Genomic DNA, 17,684 nt, shown 5'->3' with positions numbered 1-17,684 from the left:
TCTCCCATGGATTTTCGTGTACATGGGGCCTTACTTGACTTGATATCGCAGCTGTGGCAAACAACGTTTTGTCATTTCTCTTAACTGATGTGGCTAGTTCCATCTGTTGCATCGTGTGAATAGAAACTTACTGTGCACTCTAAACCACTAACATTGCTGCGTCCCACTGGACTCCCAAACTCGTTTTATAATGCCCCAGCACGTGACGTTATGAGGAGCTTCGTGTGCAATGACTTTAATGGCTATGTAATTAAATGTAGCAGCATGAAGTTCATTGGAACACTACGGTGACCTGTTTCCCTGCGTTGCTGCTTATGTTGACTTTATTTTCTCCGTCCTGGGATACTTCCTGTACTGCTGGATCTAAAGATAATGAATATTCATTTCCCTTTCTCACAAATTAGGGAAATCTAATCTACACTATCTCAAATCAAAGAGTAGTAATCTTCAAAAGAAAGATCGCAAGTAATGAAATGCTTTTTTTTTTTTTTTTACAAGTGCATTTCTTTTATCTGGTAAATGACATTCATTTTAATCTATAATAACTAGCATGCAACATGTATAGTGTCCATATAGAGTGAAGGGAGTGTTTCTTTTAGGAAAGGGGAGGGTTGGGTAATTGCAAAATTTCCATATAATGTAAAATCCTTCTGCAGTATTGAGGGCTTCGGATCATCAGGAGCACCAGATTATTTCCCATATACAGCTTAGTGCTGGCCAAGATCATTGCCAGTTAGACCTATAGATATTATGCTGTGCTGAAATATCTTGTTTGTAAACCAATTTCTAACATAACATGCTGTTCTTGAGTCCTTCCTTAACCCCTTCCCGCAAATTGGCTCGACTGTGCATCCTGATTAACATTACATTCCCGCAATAGGGCGTACAGTCATGCCCTGTGCTTGCTTCATCTTTAGCGGGTGTCCGCAGTAATATACAGCTGACATCCCACTGCGACGGCGATTGCTGCTGTTTAACCCCTTAAATACGGCAGTCAATAGCGACTGCTGCAACTAAGTTGTTGACAGAGGGAGGGGGCTCCCTCTTTACCCCACCAGACCACCCCTGCCGTGAAAGATCGTGGGTGCTGATGGTTTCTATGGCAACCAGGAAGCCTACCAACGGCTTCATGGTTGGCCAGGTACGGAAGCCTATTAGTGAAAAAAAGGAAAAAAAATGTTTAAGAAAAATAAATAAAAAGTTTTAACTAATAAAAACAATAATTGCCCGGTTTCCCCGATCAAGTCCTTTTATAATTAGAAAAAAATGAAAAAAACTATACATAATCGGTATAACATTCGGAACAGCCTGAACTATAAAAATATCACGTTATGCGTTTTTACCGCACTGTGAAAACCGTAAAAAAAAATTAAATAAAAAGCAATGACCGCATTTCTTTTTGTAATAAGTGATCAAAAAGTCGCAAGTTCCATAAAATGGTACCCATAGAAATGACAGTTCGTCACGCATAAAACAAGCCCACCCACAGCGATATCAACTGAAAAATAAAAAAGTTATGGCTGTCAGAATATGGCGACACTAAAACATGATTTTTGTAGAAAAGTGTATTTTTATAGTGGGAAAGTAGTAAAATGTAAAAAAACTATCAATTTGGTGTCGCTATAATCCTATCGACCCTCAGAATAAGGCCTTATTCACACGAACATGTGCGTTTTGCAGTTGCGTGTGTCATCAGTATGTGCTGCGTGATTTTTACGCATATGCCATGCTTATGACACGTGGTTTTGAAATTTAGATAAAGAAATGAAGGAAGTGCTTTTATTTTTTCCTTCATTTCTTTATCTACTGTTGTGCGAATCACGGAAGTGCATCCTAGTGCCGTGCGTGATTTTCACGCACCCATTGACTTCCAAACGGCCAAGTATAGGACCTGTCGTGAGTTTTACGCAGCGGACATACGCTGCGTGAAAATCGCGGACTGTCTGAACGGCCCCATTCACTAACATAGGTCCGTGTGATGCACGTGATTTTCACGCGCGTATCACGGACGTCCTACACGTTCATGTGAATAAGGCCTAAAGTTAACATGTTTATACTGCACGGTGAAAACTGTAAAGAAGAAGAAACAAAACCGTACTAGAATTGCTGTTTTTTGATTTCCTCATCTCCCAAAAAATGGAATAAATAGTGATGATAAAAAAAATCGCATGTACCCCAAAATGGAATCAATAAAAATGACATCTCGTCCCACCAAAACCAACCCCTCACACAGCCCCCTCAACGGAAAAATAACCTGTTATGACTCTCAAAACGCAATGATGCTAAATGACGGCCCAGACTAATTTTTTTTTACGTCCAGTAGTCACTAAAAACCCCACATCGTCATTTGCTAGACCCCACAGGTGGACCCAGTAAATGCAGCGGAGATGAGGAAACTTTAGGGCCTTGTGCTGCTTATAGGGCTAGTGAAGAAGTCAAAGATTAGGCAATACTGGAGCGCAGATATTTTGTATAATACCCCAAATACCCGGCCTGTGCATAAAGGATTGGTTCAAAGCGTACCACACCAATCCATGGATTATTAATTTTGTTATTCACCCCATTATTACATAATCCTATTATGCCCTGATGTACTCCACCCAGTTTACATATACCCTGATGTACTCCACCTAGCTTACATATACCCTGATGTACTCCGCCCAGTTTACATATACCCTGATGTACTCCGCCCAGCTTACGTATACCCTGATGTACTCCGCCCAGCTTACATATACCCTGATGTACTCTGCCCAGCTTACATATACCCTGATGTACTCTGCCCAGCTTACATATACCTTGATGTACTCTGCCCAGCTTACATATGCTCCCACATTATAAGCTAAAATACCAGTAAAACCCCAAACAAAACTACTACCAAGGAAAATCTGTGCTTCAAAAGCCAAATGGCGGTCCTTCTGAGCCTGGCAGTGTGCCCAAACAGCAGTTTAAGACCACATATGGGGTATTGCTGTACTCTAGAGAAGCCGCTTAACAATTTATGTGCTGTGTGTCTCCAGTGCACAAACTGGGCACAACACATTGGGCACTGAAATGGCATATCCGTGGAAAAATTAAAATTTTCAATCTGCAACCTCTATTGCGTACTAATTTTTGCAAAACACTTGGGTCAAAATGCTCACTACATGTCTAGATGGATTCCTTGAGGGATGTAGTTTCCAAAATGGGGTAATTTTTCGGCGGTTTCCACTGTACTGGTACCTCAGCCCAATGCAACATGGTGTCAGAAAACTAATCTTGTAAAATCTCCACTCCAAAACCAAATGGCACTCCTGCCCTTTAGAGCCTTGCTGTGTGTCCAAATAGCAGTTTACGACCCCATATGGGGTATTGACTTACTCGGGATAAATTGCGTGACAAATTTTGGGGTGTCTTCCCTCCTGTATTCCTTGTAAAAATGAAATGTTGAGCTAAAATGACTTGTTCGAAAAAATGTCGATTTAAATTTTTATGGCCCAATTCTAATAAAATCTTTAATACACTTGTGGGGTCAAAATATTCACTACTACCCTAATTTAATTCTTTAAGGGGTAAAGTCTCAAATGGTGTCACACTGGGGAATTTCTACTTTAGTGGTACCTCAGGAATCTTTGCACATGCCACATGGCGCCCACAAACCAATTCAGAAAAATATGTGCTCAAAAAGCCAAATGGCGCTCCTTCCCTTCTGAGTCCTGCCGTGTGTCCAAACAGCAGTTTGCGATCGCATATGGGGTATTGCTGTACTTGGGAGAAAATGCTTTACAAACGTTGAGTTGCTTTTCTCCTATAGTCCTTGTGAAAATGAAAAATGTTGAGCTAGAACTACATCTAATTGGAAAAAAATATGTATATTTTTTTATTTTCACATCCCAATTCTAATAAATTCAGCAAAAACCTGTGGGGTCAAAATGCTTACTACACCCCTAGATTAATTCCTCAAGGGGTGTAGTTTACCAAATGGAGTAACATTTCAGGGGTTTTTACTGTACTGGTACCTCAGGGGCTCTGTAAATGCAACATGGCGCCCAGGAATCAATCCATCAAAATATGCGCTCCAAATGCCAAGCGGTGCTCCTTCCCTTCCTATCCAAACAGCAGTTTATGACCACATATGTGGTCTTTCCCTACTCTGAAGAAGTTGCTTTAGAAATGTTGGGGTGCCTTTTCTCCTTTATTTGTTGAGAAAATGAAAAATGTTGAACTACAGCTACGTCTTATTGGAAAAAAAAATATATAATTTCATTTTCACTGCCCATTTCTATTAAAACCTATGAGACACCTGTGGGGGTCAAAATGCCCACTACACCCCTAGATGAATTCCACAATGGGTGTAGTTTGCCAATGGAGTCACTTTTGGGGAATTTTCCACTCTACTCGTACCTTTATGGGCTTTGCAAAAGCGACATGGTGCAGAGAAATAAATCCAGCAAAAACTGCGCTCCAAATGGCGCACCTTCCCTTCTGAGCCCTTCTCTGCCTTCATACAGTAGTATATAACCACATATGGTGTATTTACGTACTCTGGCGAAGTAGCTTTACAAATGTTGGGGTGCTTTTTCTCCTTTATTTGATGAGAAATTGAAACATTTTGAGCTAAAGCTATGTCTTAGTGGAAAAAAATGTAATAAAATCTATGGAACACCTATGGGGTCAAAATGCTCACTACACCCCTAAATTAATTCCTTGTGAGGTGCAGTTTCCAAAATTGGGTCTCTTTTTAGGCGTTTCCTTTGTTTTTGCATCACAAGTCCTCTTCTAACCTGAGATGGTGCCTAAAATATAATCTAATAATGAGAGAGCCCCAAAATCCACTAGGTGCTCCTTCTCTGGCTGAGGCCGGTGTTTCAGTCCAGTAGCACACTAGGTCCACATTTGGGATATTTCTAAAAACTGCAGAATCCGGGCAATAAATATTGAGTTGCTTTTCTCTGGTAAAACCTTCTCTGTTACAGAAAAAAATTATTCAAATTGAATTAATGCATAAAAAATAATTTAATTTGTAAATTTCACCTCCACATTGCTTCAATTCCTGTGAAACGCCTAAAGGGTTAAGAAGCTTCCTAAATGCTGTTTCGAATACTTTGAGGGGTGCAGTTTTTAAAATGGGGTGATTTATGGAGGTTTCCCCAAAATATAGGCCCCCTCAAAGCTACTTCAGAACTGAACTGGACTCTTGAGTTTTCTTGAAATTGTGAGAAATTGTTGCTAAACTTATAAGCCTTGTTTTGTCCTAGAAAAACAAAATTGTTTGAAAAAATTAACTTGTGGACATAGATCCAGGGAGGGCATCTTCTTGGATTTTAATTTCAATCTCTGATGTGTGGAGCCTATTTCCTCTAATTCAGTGACCACAGTTTCCAACTCTCTTTCCTCATCTGAGATTTCCCCTTCATCAGCTAGTTCTTCTAGGATCTTTAATGTTACACGTTCTTGTGTATTTAATCTCCTGGATAGGGGATCCATTTCCCTGTCTCTTTGGCTAAAGATTTTTTTGTAAATCAACTTGCGGCCGAATAAATGCAGGTCTTTTATGACCTCAAATTTGTTCAGCCTGGATGTTAAGCAAAAATTGTAGCCTCTTTTTAGAATCTTTGTCTGTGCATTTGTAAGGACATGTTGTGACAGATTAATTATTTGCATTGTACTATCATTACAAAGTGGTGTTATTGTCTTCTCCTCCTGCCTTTGAAGCGACCTCCCCCTTCTCTCTGTTGTCCCCTGTAACCCCAGAGTAGTCTGTCCCGTAAAAAAAGTCAGTTCTTGATCTAATTGAGTATCCTGAACAGATTGACCTCTTAAAGTGCTGCCTCTTGTTCTATCTGATTCCCCTTCTGTTTCGGAGGAATTGGAAACGCCAGATTTGCTTATTTCCGGATTATGTCTTGAAACTCCTGGCTTCCCCAGATGTACACTGCATTGGACTTCTAGTCCCGCTGATCTCGCAGGAATTTTCTCCTCTTTTTTTTTTTCTTTTATTTTAATTTTGATCTTGTCAATTTGTACTAAGACTTTATCAAATTTTTCATCAGTCTTTATTATGCTTATGAGGTTCAAGAGCTTCTACTGTTTTATTTAACTGGGGTTCTATTTTCTCTAACAGAATTCTTTAATCTTCCACCAGTATGGTCATTAAGGTTCTGGAACATTCTGTCAGAGCTTCCTCCCACCTAGATTTTAGTTCCGGTTTGCTTAATTCATGGCTTGGGAATAAAGGGACTCTCAGGCCTCTTGTAATAAGATTCAAAGTCAAATACTGTTCAAGTGTGGACTTCGTCCACCATGCTTGGGTCTGTTGTAACGTAAGATCTTTAAATTGTTTGAGTAGTGCAGAAATATCTACATGGGAATTATCCGCCCCCATCTGTTAGAAAATCTTCCACTGAAAATAGACTTTGTGCCGATTCATAAGTGTTTGTTATATCGTTCTTTAATTTTATCCACTATATTGTAGGTAGCCATGGATTCACACTAGTTACCAAATAGAGAGGATCAAGAAAATGTCCAAGCAGGATACAAGATAATCAGGAAAATTGAGAACGGAGAACCTCCTATTTTGTTTCTTTATTTTAAATTATAGTGACCGCTCTTGCTCTGGTGTACACCACCTATTTGAATTATAGAAATTGTGGGTATGAGGAGAGAGGGAAAATAGAGCAAGAGTGATCAATGTCGCCTTCAATTATTTTTATTGATACCAACTGACAGGTCCTGGAGCAGCGACACCTGGGACAATACACAAAGTCCGGACGCACACAACGACGGACTGGGAGACTTACCTTCTCCTGGTGCAGTCAAAGCTGTGATCCCGGTTTCGCTGCTCGGCTAATAGTTCCTGGAGCGGTGAAACCCGGGACAACACAAGTCCTGCACACGCAACCACGGACTAGGAAACTTACCTTTTCCTGGTGAACTTCATCTTAGCTGCTTGTCTGATACAGGCTGCAGCTTCAATCCTGTGGTTGCGTGAATTAATGGACTAAGTTACAATTACACTAATAAGCTTTCTGGAGTACTCCCTCCTTTTTCCCGTGGATAATGAATAGTCATACAATGGCTTTTTTTTTATCAATGGGATTTGAAATATAAAAATATTTGTAATCAATGAAGCAATAAAAATAAGAATAAAAACCAAATCAACAATATAACAGTTTGTGCTTTCAAATAAAAAGGGGACACTGCACAACATATTCCTTTTCCTATAATGCCTCACTCACACGACAGGGTCCGAGTGTCGGCCGATAAAATCAGCCATTTTTCCCGGCCATGTTGCCGTTTTTAACGGCCGATTTTGACCCGTTTTGCATCCGTTTTTTTCCCTGTCCGTTTTAAAATCGGATGAATTTCATTTAAATTTGTTGCCACACACAGCAGTCTGTAGATAATGCCACCCTGCCCCTTGTAGGTAATACCACCCTGCCCCTTGTAGGTAATGCCACAATGCCCCTTGCAGGTGATGCCACCCAGCCCCCTGCAGGTGATGCCACCCAGCCCCCCCCCCCCCACATACCAGGAGAAGTCACTGACTTCAATGTCCATATATGGACAGTGTAGTCACTGACTTCTCCTGGAGAGGAATTCCCTGCCACAGGTCGGGAATTCCGCTTCAGAAGTGAGTGACGTCAGTGTGTCCATATATGGACAGTGTAGTCACTCACTTCTCCTGTAGCGGAATCCCCGGCCATAGAGTCGGGGATTTCGTTGCAGAAGTGGGTGACATCGCTGTGCCCATATATGGACAGTGTAGTCACTCACTTCTCCTGTAGCGGAATCCCCAATCCCCGGCCGGGGATTGGGGATTCCGACTCCTACAGGGAGCAAAAAAAAGACCCTCCTCCTCCGCACATGCACTTTGCACTGTGAGGAGGAGGAGAGAGAGCGCGCGAGCGACGGAATACATGGCCGTCACTCGGGACACATTCCGGCGATGGCCGTGTATTACCCGGCCCCATAGACTTCTATGGGGGCCGGGTAAACGGCCGAAAATAGGGCATGTCCAATTTTTTGGACGGCCAGGTTTCCCGGACGGTCAAAAAATCGGTCGTGTGAATAGCCCCATTAGGGGTCTATTGTTCCTAATGCAGCCGGGTGATGGCCGATTTTTGAACGGCCATCACCCGGCCGGGAAACCCTGTCGTGTGAATAAGGCCTAACAGTCGGTATCAATAAAAATAATTGAAGGCGACATTGATCACTCTTATTCTATTTTCCCTTCTTTCCCCATACCCACAATTTCTGTGCTGCAAGAAGGCATTGAAAGATGCTTTTGAATGTTCTAGAATGGTAATAAGGAGTGGGGTAAGTTGGAGTGTAGCTGTAAAGAATTTGCTGTAACACCTATTTCTTTGACTGAGGCTCTTGACCAGCATCTAGCCTTTATTGTGGCTCCCACAAGAGAGTAAGGCAGCCTCACCCTATTCTATATTATGTCCATATCATTGCTTCCCGGCTTGTTCTCCTGCTATTTTCACGGCTGTAGGAGTATTTCACTGCCTGCAAGAGTTGTTCCCTTTTGATCCGATAAAGTTCCCTGTATTTGTTTTTTACTGTCTGGCTTAAATTGGAATCCATCAGTTGGCAGCCGCCTGTGTCCTTCAGCTGTTTCCAGGACCCCACCCTAGTCTAATATTACACAATTGCATGAACTCTTATTTAAATGCTATGTACACCTTTGAACATCAAATAGGTTTGTTGTTGGTTTTTTTTTATTTATTTTTTTAAATAAAACTATTTTTAGGTGATTTCTAACCCCTTCAGGACCAGACCCATTTTTTCAAATCTGACATGTCACTTTGTGGTAATAACTTCAGAATGCTTTTACCTATCCAATAGATTATGAGATTGTTTTCTCGTGACATATTGTACTTTGTCAGTAAAAAAATTTGGTCTATACATTCATTTCTTATTTGTGAAAAACACCAAACTTTAGAGAAAATCTGAAGAAATTATGATTTTTCGAATTTTAAATGTATCTGCTTGTAAAACAGATAGTAATACCACACAAAAAAGTTACTAATTAACTTATCCCATATGTCTACTTTATGTTTGCATCGTTTTTTGAGCATCCTTTTTTTTTGTCTAGGACGTTACAAGACTTTAGCAGCAATTTCTCACATTTTTAAAAAAAAAATTCAAAAGGCTATTTTTTCAGGGACCAGTTCAGTTGTGAAGTAGTTTTGAGGGCCCTATATATTAGAAACCCCCATAAAACACCATTTTGAAAATTGTACCCCTCAAAGTATTCAAAACAGCATTCAGAAAGTGCTTCAACCCTTTAGGCGTTTTACAGGAATTGAAGGAAGGAAAGTAGAGGTGAAATTTTCAAATTTCATTTTTTTTTTTACAAAATCAGTTTGTAATACATTTTTTTCTGTAACACAGAGGGTTTTACCCGAGAAACGCATCTAAATATTTATTGCCCAGATTCTGCAGTTTTTAGAAATATTCCACATGTGGCCCTAGTGTGCTAATGGACTGCTACACATGCCTCAGAAGCAAAGTAGCACCTAGAGGATTTTGGGGCCTCCTTTTTATTAGAATATATTTTAGGCACCATGTCAGGTTTGAAGAGGTCCTCTCGTGCCAAAACAGTGGAAACCTCCAAAAGTGACCCCATTTTTTTTAAACTACACCTCTCAGGGAATTTATCAAGGGGTATAGTTAGCATTATGACCCCACAGTTTTTTTTGCTAAATTTATTCGAATTAGTCTGTGAAAATGAAAATCTACTTTTTTCTGGAAAAGCGACCCAACATTTGTAAAGCAATTTCTCCCGATTACGGAAATACCCCATATGTGGTAATAAACTGCTGTTTGGACCCACGGCAGCGCTCATTGGATTTTGGAGCGCTGATTTTACTGGAATGGTTTTCGGTGCCGTGTCGCGTTTGCAGCGCCCTGAAGGGACCTAAACAGTGGAAACACCCCCCCAAAAGTGACCCCATTTTGGAAACTATACCACTCAAGGAATCTTTTTAGTGGTGTAGTTAGCATTTTGACCCACCGGTTTTTTGCTGACTTTATTGGAATTCATCTGTGAAGATGAAAATCGATATTTTTATTTTTTTTTAAACATAGAATTTTCTAATTTTTATAAGGAATAAAGGAGAAAAAGCACTCCAACATTTTTTAAAGCAATTTCTCCTGATTTACGGCAATACCCCATATGTGGTAATAAAACTGCTGTTTGGACCCACGGCAGGGCTCAGAAGGGACGGAGCACTGTTTGGATTTTGCAGCTCAGATTTTGCTAAATTGGTTTCTGGGCGCCATGTCGCAGTGCAGATCCCCTGAAGTACCAGTACAGTAGAAATTCCCCAGGTGTGATCCCATTTTTTAGACTATACCCCTCAAATAATTAAATTAGAGGTGTAGCATTTTGATCCCTCAGGTGTTTTTTTAGAATTAGGCCGTGAAAATGAACAAATATTTTTTTCCCAACAACCTGTAGATTGAGCTCATAATTTTTCATTTCCACAAGGAATACAGGAGAAAAAACACCCCAAAATGTGTTACACAATTTCTCCCGAGTAGGGAAATACCCCATATGTGGTCGTTAACTTGCTATTTGGACATACCGCAAGGGTCTAAAGGGAAAAAGCGCAATTTCGTTTTTGGAGTGAAGATTTTACAAAATTTGTTTTTGGCGCCATGTTGCATTGCGCTGAGGTACCAGTACAGTGAAAACCCCCGAGAAGTGACCCCATTTAGGAAACTACACCCCTCAAGGAATTCATCTAGAAGTGTAGTGAGCATTTTGACCCCAAAGGTTTTGCAGAAATTAGTGCACAGTGGATGTTGCAGATTGAAAATTGCCATTTTCCACAGATATTCTATTTCAGTGGCCAGTGTGTAGTGCCCAGCTTGTACCACTGGAGACACACACCCCATAAATTGTTAAGCGGGTTCACCAGAGTACAGTAATACCCTATATGTGATCATAAACTGCTGTTTGGGCACACTGCCAGGCCCAGAAGGACCGCCATTTGGCTTTTGGAGCGTAGATTTTGCTTGGTAGTAGTTTTGTTTAGTGTTTTACTGGTGTTTCAGTTTATAATGTGGGGGCACATCAGGGTATATGTAAGCTGTGCGGAGTACATTAGGGTATATGTAAGCTGTGCGGAATACATTAGGGTATATATGTAAACTGGGCAGAGTGCATCAGGGTATTTGTAATCTGCGGAGTACATCAGGGCATATGTAAGCTGTGCGGAGTACATCAGGGTACATAATAATAATAATCTTTATTTATATAACGCCAACATATTACGCAGCACTTTACAATTTAGAGGGAACATGAAACAGACCATATCAGACATTACATAGTGACAAAGTTAATTTACAATTCAAACAAGATGAGGGAGGACCCTGCTCGCAAGAGCTTACAATCTATGAGGAAATAAGGGAGACACAAAGTGTAACAGTGTTTGTTCTGTACAATGGTCCAGCCATTTTTATGCACATTGGGTGGTACACCTAAAGCTGCATGAGCCGGTCACCAGCCAGTATCCGTGTATGACGGACATGAAGTGAAGGAGTGTGAGGCAATCTAATTCTGATGCCTAATCTTAAAGGGGGGCCATGGAAAGGAGTCAGATTAGGGAATGTTATAGGCCTGTCTAAAAAGATGTGTTTTCAGGGCACGTTTAAAACTTTGGATATTGGGAATTAATCTGATTGTCTGGGGTAGCACATTCCAGAGGACTGGTGCAGCACGAGAAAAATCTTGGAGACTGTAGTGGGAGGTTCGGATTATGGAGGATTTTAATCTAAAGTCGTTGGCAGAACGTAGAGCCCGAGTAGGGTGGTAGACAGAGATGAGGGAGGAGATGTAAGGAGGTGCAGCACTGTGGAGAGCTTTGTGGGTAAGAGTAATAAGTTTTAATTTTATTCTTAATGGGAAGGGCAACCAGTGCAGTGACTGGCACAGGGTAGAAGCGTTGGTGTAGCGGTTGGTCATAAAGATGAGCCTGGCTGCTGAATTAAGGATAGATTGGAGAGGAGAGAGTTTGGTGAGGGGAAGACTGACTAGTAATGAGTTACGGTAGTCAAGGCGAGAGTGAATCAGAGCGACAATGAGAGTTTTGGCTGTTTCCTCAGTAAGAAAAGGGTGGATTCTGGAGACGTTTTTGAGGCGAAAATGACACTAGCGTGAAAGTGATTGAATGTGAGGAGTAAAGGAAAGATCAGAGTCAAAAATAACCCAGAGACAGCGGGCGTGCTGCTTAGGAGTTATTGTAGTGCCACACACTGAGATGGAGACATCCGGTTTAGGGAGGTTAGTAGATGGTAGTAACACAAGGAGTTCAGTCTTAGAAAGATTCAGTTTTAGATAGAGAGAGGACATGATGTTAGAGACAGCGGACAGACAATAACAGGTGTTCTGTATTAGAGCAGGGGTAATGTTATGGGAAGAGTCATATAATTGGGTGTCATCAGCGTAGAGATGGTACTGGAAGCCAAATCTGCTGATGGTTTGTCCAATAGGAGCTGTGTAGAGAGAAAAGAGGAGCAGACCTAGGACTGATCCCTGAGGAACCCCAATAGCAAGTGGATAAGGAGAAGTAGTAGAACAAGCAAATGACACACTGAACAAGCGGTCAAAGAGATAGGAGGAAAACCAAGAGAGAGCAGTGTCTTTAAGGCTAATAGAGTGGAGCATGTTAAGTAGGAGTTGGTGGTCTACAGTGTCAAAGGCTGCAGAGAGATCCAGAAGAATCAGGAGAGAGTATTTACCGTCCGATTTAGCTGCCAAGAGATCATTTGAGACTTTAGTAAGGGCAGTTTCTGTGGAGTGTAGAGTGCGGAAACCAGATTATAAGGGGTCTAGAATGGAGTTGGCAGAGAGATAGCGGATAAGGCGAGAGTAGACCAAGCGTTCCAGGAGTTTGGAGATGAAGGGGCGATTAGGGACTGGTCTAACAGCGCTGGATTGGTCAAGAGTTGTTTTTTTTCAGTAATGGGTTTATAACGGCATGTTTAAAAGAGGAGGGAAAGATACCAGAGAAAGAGAGAGGTTAAATATTTTAGTCAGGTGACTAGTGACAGCTGGGGAGAGGGGCTAGTGGAGGTGTGAGGGGATAGGATCACTAGGGTAGGTAGTAGGATGAGAAGAAGAGAGAAGCCTGGAGACTACTTCTTCTGTTATTGGGTCAAATGATGAAAGTGAAGAAGAGGGAGTGCGGGAGGGAAGGGGATCGATGTTACTAGAGGACCGGGAGATAATATCATGGCGGATGTTGTCAATTTTAACTTTAAAATAAGTGGCCAGGTCTTCAGCACTGAGATCTGTGATCGGCGTCTGCACTTTAGGACTATCGAGGGACTGAAAAGTATCAAAGAGGCATTTTGGATTATTAGATAGTGTGGAGATGAGAGAAGTGAAATAGACTTGTTTGGCTTTGTGAAGGGCAGAGTTGTAAGTTTTGAGCATAAATTTGTAATGGAGGAAGTCTGGAGCCAAATGTGATTTTCTCCACAGTCGTTCGGCACATCTCCAGCACCGCTGAAGAAAGTGGGATTGAGGTGTGTGCCAGGGTTGTGGATGTCTTTGCCGGGTAGTTTGGAGTATAGGAGGGGCTTCTTCATCCAATGCATTTTTAAGAGTGTTATTGTAAAGTTTCTCAGCCAGATTGGCACAGGAGAGGGAAGAGATAGGGGACAATGAGGACTGTAGACTGTCTGAGTTTCTGAGTGTTAATGGCATGTAGATTTCTGTATGTCTTATACGTAGGCATGACCTGAGGAGGCAGAGAATATTTGATAGTAAAGGAGAGAATGTTGTGGTCAGAGAGCGGGAGAGGAGAGTTAATGAAGTCCGAAACTGAGCAGAGACGGAAGAAGACCAGGTCTAGCGAAAGCCCGTCTTCATGTGTAGGAGAGTTAGTAAGTTGTGACAGATCTAGGGAGGAGGTTAAAGATAGAAACTGGGAGGCAGATGGGGAGATTGGGTTATCAATGGGGATGTTGAAGTCACCTATGATGAGAGTGGGTGTTTCAGAGGATAGAAATTGTGGAAGCCAGGCAGCAAAATGATCCAGGAATTGGCGGGGTGAGCCCAGGGGGTGGTAGACAACTGCCACTCTGAGGGGAAAAAGGGTAAAAGAGTCTGATGGTGTGGACTTCAAAAGAGGGAAATGTGAGCGAGGGTACCGGGGGAATGACCTGAAAAGTGTGGGGAAAGAAGAATACCTACTCCTCCACCCTGCCTGTACTCAGGTCTGGGGGCATGAGAGAAATGGAGACCACCATAAGATAGAGCAGCAGGGGAAGCAGTTTCAGACAGTATATATGTAAGCTGTGCGGAGTACATCAGGGTATATGTAAGCTGTGCGGAGTACATCAGGGTATATGTAAGCTGGGCGGTGTGCATCAGGTCATAATAGGATGATGTAATAATGGGGTAAATTAATAATAAAATTAATTATCCATGGATAGTGACGTACGCTTTGAACCAATCCTTCATGCACAGGCCGGATTTTTGGGTGCAGGAGTCGCACTTCCAAAGGGTGTCCGTGGTATTGTACAAAATATCCGCACTCCAGTATTGTCTAATCTTTGACTCCTTCACTAGCCCCATATGTAGCACAGACCCCAAAATGTCATAGTTTCCTCTGCATTTACAAGGTCCACCAGAGGGGGCTGCAAATGATGACGTGGGGATTTAGGTGAAGAACTGCTGCACATATAAATTAGTCTGGGCCGTCGTTTTGCATTATTGCGTTCCAAGGGTCCATAACTTTTTATTTTTCCGTTGACGAGCTGTGTCAGTGCTTGATTTTCATGGGACTAGCTGTACTTTTTAGTAGTATCATTTTGGGGTACAATTTTTTGAGAGGTGAGGAGACCAAAAAACAGATTCTCTCACTGTTTTTTTTTTTTTATACATTTTTAAAGACATTGTTTGTGCAGTAAAAAAAACACCATGTTTACTTTATTCTGCGGTTCGATACGATTATGGCAATACCAAATTTATCTAGTTTTTTGTTTTACTACTTTTACACAATAAAAACGCTTTTTACTAAATAAAATAATGTTTTAGTGTCGCCATATCCTGAGAGCCATAACTTTTTTTATTTTTTTGTCGACGGAGCCGTGTGAGGGCTTGTTTTTTTGTGACAAACTGTAGTTTTTATTGGTACCATGTTTGGGTACGTGGGACTTTTTGATCCCTTTTTTTTTTTTTCCATTTTTTGGGAAACAACATGACCAAAAAAGGAAATTCTGCCATTGGTTTTTTATTGTATTTTTTCTTTTACGGTGTTAAACAATATGATATTTTTATAGGTCAAGCCGATACGAACGCGGCGATACCTATTATTATGTCTAGTTTTTCGTTTTTGTTTTTTTTTTCTTTTTTTTTCTAATTATAAAGCACTTGATCAGGGAAACAAGGCGATTATTGTTTTTATTATGTAATACTTTATTTATCTCAAACTTTTTTTTTTTTACACTTTTTTTATTTTACACATACTAGGGAACTGGAAGATCTGATATTCTGATCCCCTGTACAACACATTGCACTACTTGTATTATAACTGTAAGTTACAACTGATAGTTGAGCCTATTACGTCCTGCCTTGGGCAGGACCTAATAGTCTCCCGTACCTGGCAACCAGGAAGCCGTTGCTAGGCTTCCTGGTTGCCATTGCAACCATCAGCACCCTGAGATTTTTCGCGGGGGTACAGAGAGAGCCCCCTCCCTCTGTGCCAATCACTTAAATGCCACTGTCGCTATTGACCGCTGCATTTGAGGGGTTAAACGACAGTGATCGGAGAGAACTGTGATCACCGCCGTTGCAGCGGGATGTCAGCTGTATATTACAAAGTGTTTTTGTTTTTTTCTTTTTGAGAGACCGCTTCTTTGTATCCTGTATAGAGCAGCTGTATCTTGCGTTGATTCCTGTATATGTCAGGTCAGCGGGACTGACGGGTTCAGTGTCAGCGATCACATCTAAGTTCATAACTTAGATCTAATCGATGATAGGTGGATCATGCGTGTCTTTCAAACGTTTATATGGCCTTTAATTAGTTATATGAATGATAAATAATCACTATACTTTGCGTTTTTTTTTTATAGGTGAAATGAGTGAAAGTCGAGCAAAAAGAGTCAGAATTAAAGAAGTGGATGGGTGGACGCTGAAATTGCTTGTGGATTATGTTTACACTGCGGAAATTAAAGTGACTGAGGAAAATGTGCAGGTGAGGTTCTTGATCATGCCTTGTGAATGAGTATATCAACTTACATAAACCTGGCCAGACTAATCTCAGACATTTGTTTTCTGAATGACTTACCATTCACGGTTTGTCCGTGAAAGTTGTCGTTCCAAACATCAAAAGTTAAAACCACAAATAGCCGATTGGTCTCTCTCTTGATCTGTGACTTGGTCTGGGCTTCTCTTAACCCTTTCAGGACCAAGGGCCATTGATGCCTCAATGACCAGCCCCATTTTTTCAAATCTGACATGTTATTTTATGTGGTAAAAACTCTGGAATGCTTTTGCCTGTCCAAGCGATTCAGAGATTGTTTTCTCGTGACATATTGTACTTTATGATAGTGGAACGATTTGGTCAATAAATTCATAGCTTATTTGTGAAAAACACCAAAATGTAAAGAAAATTTGCAAAAATTATAATTTTTCTAATTTTAAATGTAATCTACTTGTAAAACAGATATTAATACCACTCAAAATTGTTGCTAATTAACATCCCCCATATGTTTACTTTATATTTGCATTGTTTTTTGAACATTATTTTATTTTTCTAGGACGTTACAAGACTTAGAACTTTAGCAGAAATTTCTCACATTTTCAAGAAAATGTCAAAAGGCTATTTTGTCAAGGACCAGTTCAGTTGTGAAGTGGCTTTGAGGGCCTTATGTACTAGATAGACCCCATAAATCACCCACTTTAAAAACTGCTCCCTCAAAGTATTCAAAACAGCATTCAGAAAGTTTATGAACCCTTTAGGCGTTTCACAGGAATTAAGCAAAGTAGAGGTGAAATTTACAAATTTCATTTTTTTTTCCGAAATTCATTTGTAATACATGTTTCTCTGTAACACTGAAGGTTTTACCAGAGAAATGCAACTCCATATTTATTGCCCAGATTCTGCAGTTTTTAGAAATATCCCCATGTGGCTCTAGTGTGATAATGGACTGAAGCACCGGCCTCAGAAGCAAAGGAGCACCTAGAGGATTTTGGGGTCTGCTTTTTTTAGAATATATTTTAGACACCATGTCAGGTTTGAAGAGGTCTTGTGGTGCCAAAACAGTGGAATCTCCCCAACAGTGGTTTTGGAAACTACACACCTTAAGGAATTTATCTAGGGGTATAGTTAGCATCTTGACCTGACAGGTCTTTTGCTATATTTATTGGAATATGTCTGTGAAAATGAAAATCTGAAAAAATATAAAAAAAATGTAATTTTTACAAGGAATAAAAAGCACCCCAAAACTTGTAAAGCTATTTCTCACGATTACAGCAATACCCCATATGTGGTAATGAACTGCTGTTTGGACCCACGGCAGAGCTCAGAAGTGAAGGAGTGCCATTGGCTTTTGGAGCGCAGATTTTGCTTGGTAATAGTTCTGTTTGGGGTTTTGCTGGTATTTCAGTTGATAATGTGGGGGTATATGTAATCTGTGCGGAGTACATCAGGGTATATGTAAGCTGGGCAGAGTACATCAGG

At 40.8% G+C, this 17,684-nt stretch overlaps 1 protein-coding gene across 5 annotated transcripts in view; it reads left to right on the top strand.

Moving 5' to 3' along the window:
- Window positions 1–17,684, top strand: part of KLHL2 (kelch like family member 2) — a 225,830-nt gene that overhangs the window by 87,051 nt on the left and 121,095 nt on the right. For all 5 annotated transcript variants that reach the window (XM_075860272.1, XM_075860275.1, XM_075860273.1 and 2 more), the window contains one exon: window positions 16,075–16,196. In XM_075860272.1, coding sequence (XP_075716387.1) covers window positions 16,075–16,196 — 122 coding nt within the window. The remainder of the gene's footprint in view (window positions 1–16,074; window positions 16,197–17,684) is intronic.

Source organism: Rhinoderma darwinii, chromosome 1 (genome assembly GCF_050947455.1).
Source record: "Rhinoderma darwinii isolate aRhiDar2 chromosome 1, aRhiDar2.hap1, whole genome shotgun sequence".
Taxonomy (NCBI): Eukaryota; Metazoa; Chordata; class Amphibia; order Anura; family Rhinodermatidae; genus Rhinoderma; species Rhinoderma darwinii.
Note: the sequence above shows the minus strand (reverse complement) of the source record. Positions and strands in the feature narration are given on the sequence as shown.